Here is a 5355-nt window from a genome sequence, read left to right as displayed (position 1 = left end):
TTTATTTTTAAAAATTTATTGTTGAATAGACCAATTCAGACCCACTCGAGTGGTATTTTTTTTTTTTTGAAAAATCTATCGATTAAAAAATCATTCTGACAACATGATGATCTCACATCCCTTATTGCAATCATTTCCCACTCGAGTACTGTTAAACTTTTGAATTTCTATTCTCCAATGCACTAATGCACTATTCCTTATTGCAATCATTTCCCATATCCCATTACCATTGATTTCAACCCATTAATCAAGTCAATTATGAAATCCCATTCAAGTCTGCCTCTGCCCCAAGACTAATTATCCAATGGCATAATAGACTAATTAATAGATAATACCAAATACACATTCAGAAGCATCCATGATCTCCTTCCACACGTTACAGCTCATTTCAAACAAAGAAATAGAAATAGCCTTAAATGCCCCCCACCTATCATCATTCTCCATGACCACACCTACATAAAATACATGAACATCTCTATAGGCTTCTAATATTCCTCTCTTTCTCTCTCTCTCTTCATGCTAATTTGTGGAAGGATTTCTGTTACAGATTATGATGATGAGTTGGGTGTTGAGAGCCCCTCAACACCCAAGAAATTCATCAAGAAGAGCAAGAACCCTTTCTCTTCCAGAGGGCTGGACAGGTTTGCCACAGTCTCTGCTGATCTCCATGCCAGAACAGAGAGGATCATGTCCCAACTGGGTGCAACACAAACTGATGGTATCATTGTCAGGTTTGCTTACTCCAATTCCCATGGGTGGATCCCTGTTGTTGTCAGGCCTAAGAAAGGAACAGAACTTCATAAGGTAAGCAGCATGATCCCTTCTGCAAAACCAGCCAATCTTGCCAACAAATCAGCTGGGACTCTGGTGAGGGCCACAACTTTTGGGGGAAAGGGGAAAGGAAGGAGTCATGGGGTTGATTCAGATGGAAAGAATAAGCTGGGTTTGGGTCTGATTAAGAGGTTGCTTGCTTGGTTTGGGGTGAGAAAGGTTGGTTATGGCCCTCTGACTTTGATGGTGGTTTTGCTCTGCCTGGCTATGTTTGGAAGAATATTTGCTATATTTTGCACAAGTGTTTGGTGGTATTTGGTGCCAACCCTGTTTCCGGTTGATAAGATGGAGCCCAAGCAGAGGGTAACTTATGGGAAGAAGGCACCGAGGCGTGTCAGATCTGCCGAGTACACAAGATTGGTGGTAAATGAAATCTCACGTTGCCGGAATACCGCATGGAATTATGTGTGATGCGTGATCTTATGGAGGTTTCAAGTGTTTAATCTCTTCTGTTTGTTTGGATTGGAATGAGGCCAAGTTGAGCCTCAGTTGTTTTTTTGGGTGCCAGTTTTTTTTCTTTTTAAGTGGTGCTAGTTTTTTTTTTTTGAAAGAAGGTGCAAGGTAAAATTAGGAAGCGTTTCCTCAGTAAATGAATCCGACCCTCCTCCAGCGGGAAACGTTTCTGCTGAAAGGGGTTCATTATTGATTTTGGTGCTCCTTTTCCACGAGTAAAAGGTGCCCCACGTTTACATTGCCACGGTGGGCCCTGTAGGAACATATCAAAAGTTGTGTATTTTTTTTTACAAAAAGCCACGGCACGCTGATGCGCCCCTAAGATGTACATATCTTATCATGTTCAATGTAAAAATTGAGTTATAGGGATGGAAATGTTGCAAAAATCTATTTGGGTGCACCCACTTCTCAAAAGGGTAAGATGAGATTGGGGGATTAGAATCATGTAAGATGAGATTGGGGGATTAGAGTCATGCTAACTCTCAAAGAAAAAGAAAAAAAAAGGAAACAGTCCCCAGGGGCTCCCCCAAGCCATGGTTTGTCACTAGATATGAAACTACCGCAGTTTGAAGCCCACGGAAAGCATCCATTGTCATAAGATCGAAGCTGGGTGTACTTGCCGGTGGTAAAGAGGACCTCAAGGATTTTGCTAACCAAGAGCTTGCTAATGTGTTGTTGGTGACGGGTTTTTCCTTGGCCTAACAAAAAGAAGAAAAAAATATCAAAAAATGGTCGTACTGTTCTTGCAAAAATAACATGTTTCTCTAAATACCTCTTAATTTGCATTACGATAATTAATGAATTGTTTATTACATATCGAATTTAAATGATATTGTTCTTGAAAATTAAAATAATATCAGAGTTTTGAGCACTTGTAAATGCTCGTAATCTAAAATAATCTAAAAATTGGGAAAGACTTGGCTTGGTCCTCATCACAACTGCTTGCCATCGTTTAGTTTCTCATTCATTACTTGAAAACATTTAATTTAATAGGGTCAGACAATTAATTACTTAGTAGAGCAGAGTTATTTAATACACGTAAATTAAAGCAAGTAGACATGAATTAATCTGATATTCGCACATCCAAACATGATTAAGCATACCAACACATGCATGCATGAAATTTTTTACAAGACATTCAAACATACATTTACAAAGTTCAATCAATCAAATCATTCACTTAACTATGAATAATTAAATATGCATGAGCAGTTAAAAATGCATACACTTACCATTACAGAAGTCAAACCGCATGCATGAGTGATTTCTTATCTTTAATTAGATTTTCTTTTTAAATGATGCATGCTATGCCTATCTGAATGCACAATCATTTTAGGTTTCAGTTTTTAGCCATTTGAGTACTAACACAGGCTTAAACCTAGATCATGGTCATGACGCAGACAGTGTTTTCATACAATTGTGGCTTTTGCCTGACCGAGCACCTTTCATCAATCTACGGGTGAGGGATGAGCATATCGAAAGAGCACACCCAATACCGTCATTCTGATGCATCAGTTTTTTACTTATGAATTTCTATCATCTACGTTGCAGTCTAATGCAGAGGGTTCCCCTATCTTCGTAGTTGGAGAAGAGCAACCTCCCGTGCTCAAAATAGTATCCACGAAGCCAAAAGTATCACTTGCCCTCTTCTTGCAAGCATTAATTTTTAGTGTTACATGATTAAACTTTTTAAATTTATTAATTCCATACAATAATCACTTATGAATCCAACTCAGAGATTCGGCCTCTTCAGGGCTCATGGATGCATATTTTTGAAACATATATTTCATGTATCATTGCACAATACTTTTCTTTCATTTTGACTTAAGCATATATTCATTGTGAAACAATGATTATAACAATTAAATGCATCCAACCATTCACATTATCATGCATATGTCGTTCATTTCAAAATCAGCATTCATGAATAATTAATATTTGTATTCGATTACAAGTCGGATTCTATTCGTCCCATTTAATAGTGAATAGACATAAGGCCAGTTATTGCTTAAGTACTTCATTTAATTCATACCTCATATTAGGTACTCAGTTCCTACATAAAAACTATCTTAGCAATTTACATGCCGTATGATACTCACTATCAAAAGCATACTCGAAACCCATATAAAAAATTACACAAATAAGCTAATTGGGCCTTTAACCGGTTCAGAACCTGTCAGACTTTAATTATGTTTGACTATAACTATTGTCATAGAAAAGTGTATATTCATTGGATAGAGTTAAATTTTTTACAAGTTATGAATAATTCTATCAGCTTTCTGAGGCTACAAACTGTTCATAAAAATTCATCCAGATTAGGGAGATACAATCGGTTTAGTGCATGCCTCTACTTTTCTGTTCCGACTATCACGGTTCAGTGCTCATTCTGAGAACAAATCTTAAATTTTCATGAATTCTATGAAATTTTGTTAGCTTTTTAACGCAACAAATCGTTCTTAAAAGCTCCTTTGGACGATGGATATACAAATGATTTACCGGTCGGGTGTCAGGCCGAAAATTCGTAATAGCGAGTAATATGTATTCGGGTGAGCAAAAATAGGCCACTCGAATTTATATTTTCATTTTTTTTCACATGAACTTATTGAATAAACTCTAAAAAATATCAGCATATGACTTTTATATATTCAACCATAGACAAATTTCATTTCTGCAACAGTTAGGCTGGAAAATCGATCTGTCTTCCTAAACCCTGTTTTCTCATAAATAATTTTGGTATTTTCACAATTTCAAGTTTAGAGATGCATATTTTTACATGACAAAAATAATAAAATCATGGCAAACATCATACTACATGTACATGAACATTAGATCATAATTTCTAACTAAAAGTTTCTCAAAAAAGCAATAAACTTTACCCTACTTTAATGCAAATATAATTTTTGTTTATGAAAAACTCATAACATGACTTACATAACTTTATTTATTTATTTTTCAAGTAAATCGTTCACTTTAGCAATGGAACTGATTCCTCCTTGAGACTATTCTTTTTTAAGAGGGGTTTTCTCCCGAAAACCCTCTCCATTTTAATTTCGATAAATCCAACACCAATCTCATGCATGGGAGGTTTGGTATAGGGTTTGTTTTATTAGAAATCACTGGTTGAGGTTTTGGGGTCGACTTGTAAAAACTCAGAACCTCAACCCATCTCGCAACCCATGCATGTACTTCTTTGCACGAGCCTCGTCTGTAGTGTAAGTGTTCGGGTAGTACTTCTCTAGGTATCAAAACCAAGTGGTGTACTCAGACACCTTTAAGCTGCCCTGTTGGAGATCCAAGAACTCCAGCATCTTGCGATCTCTGGCGAACTGTGGGAAGTAGGTGTCGAGAAACACCTCAGAAAAATGTGCCCACGTAAGCGCCTATCGCTCCTCTAGTGTGAAGTGCACCTCTCAAACCGTCTCCCACCAACTCTTGGCATCGCTCTGGAGTCAGTAGGTGGCGAAGGCGACCTGCCTCTTAGCGGGATCCTCGAGGATGTTAAAGATCTCGTCAATGGCGCAAACCCACTTTTTGGCTAAGTCTGGGTCCTCCTTCCCAGTGAAGGTTGATGAACTCAGTTCCATGAAGCATTTATATGACACTCCATGGTTTGCAGCAATCGGCGCTCATTGCCATAAGGGTAAGGGTCGTTTTCATTGCCATTACCCCCATTATTAGCAAGGTTTTGGCAAGTAGCGGTCAAAGTAGCGAGGGCTTCCAGAAGAAAGTCCCTTTGAACAGTTTATCTTGTGGGTTGTTGCGCAACCATCTACAAGAAATTTAATTCGATGTAAATGTCTGAGCTTGTACAAACAATTTTTTTTTAATGGTGTAAATATTTGAAGTTAGCTGAGTTCGCCTACATGAGGCGTTATACAAGCGACCCTGTAAGTCTCCAGTTTGTTGAAGTAAGGTTAGTGATCGAACTATCTAGTCATCAATAGTTCTGCACTACTACACCGATCATGTATAGTTGATACAGAAACGACTTTTGACTGCTCAGAGCCGTCAGAAAAGATATGCAGATCCAAAGTGTTGTGAAGTCTCATTTGAAGCTGAGGATCATGTGTT

At 37.8% G+C, this 5355-nt stretch overlaps 1 protein-coding gene across 1 annotated transcript; it reads left to right on the top strand.

Annotated features, from left to right (window-relative positions):
* The first annotated feature begins 481 nt into the window (after positions 1–481).
* On the top strand, positions 482–1941 carry LOC149822076 (uncharacterized). The gene has a single exon (XM_089981163.1). It carries the CDS (start codon positions 517–519, stop codon positions 1240–1242), a length of 726 nt encoding a protein of 241 aa, XP_089837289.1. The 5' UTR covers positions 482–516; the 3' UTR covers positions 1243–1941.
* The last annotated feature ends 3414 nt before the right edge of the window (positions 1942–5355 follow it).

The sequence above is a fragment of the Nuphar pumila genome, chromosome 11 (genome assembly GCF_984573655.1).
Source record: "Nuphar pumila chromosome 11, dmNupPumi1.hap1.1, whole genome shotgun sequence".
Taxonomy (NCBI): Eukaryota; Viridiplantae; Streptophyta; class Magnoliopsida; order Nymphaeales; family Nymphaeaceae; genus Nuphar; species Nuphar pumila.
The sequence above is the reverse complement of the archived record's forward strand: the minus strand, read 5'-3'. Positions and strand labels throughout refer to the sequence as shown.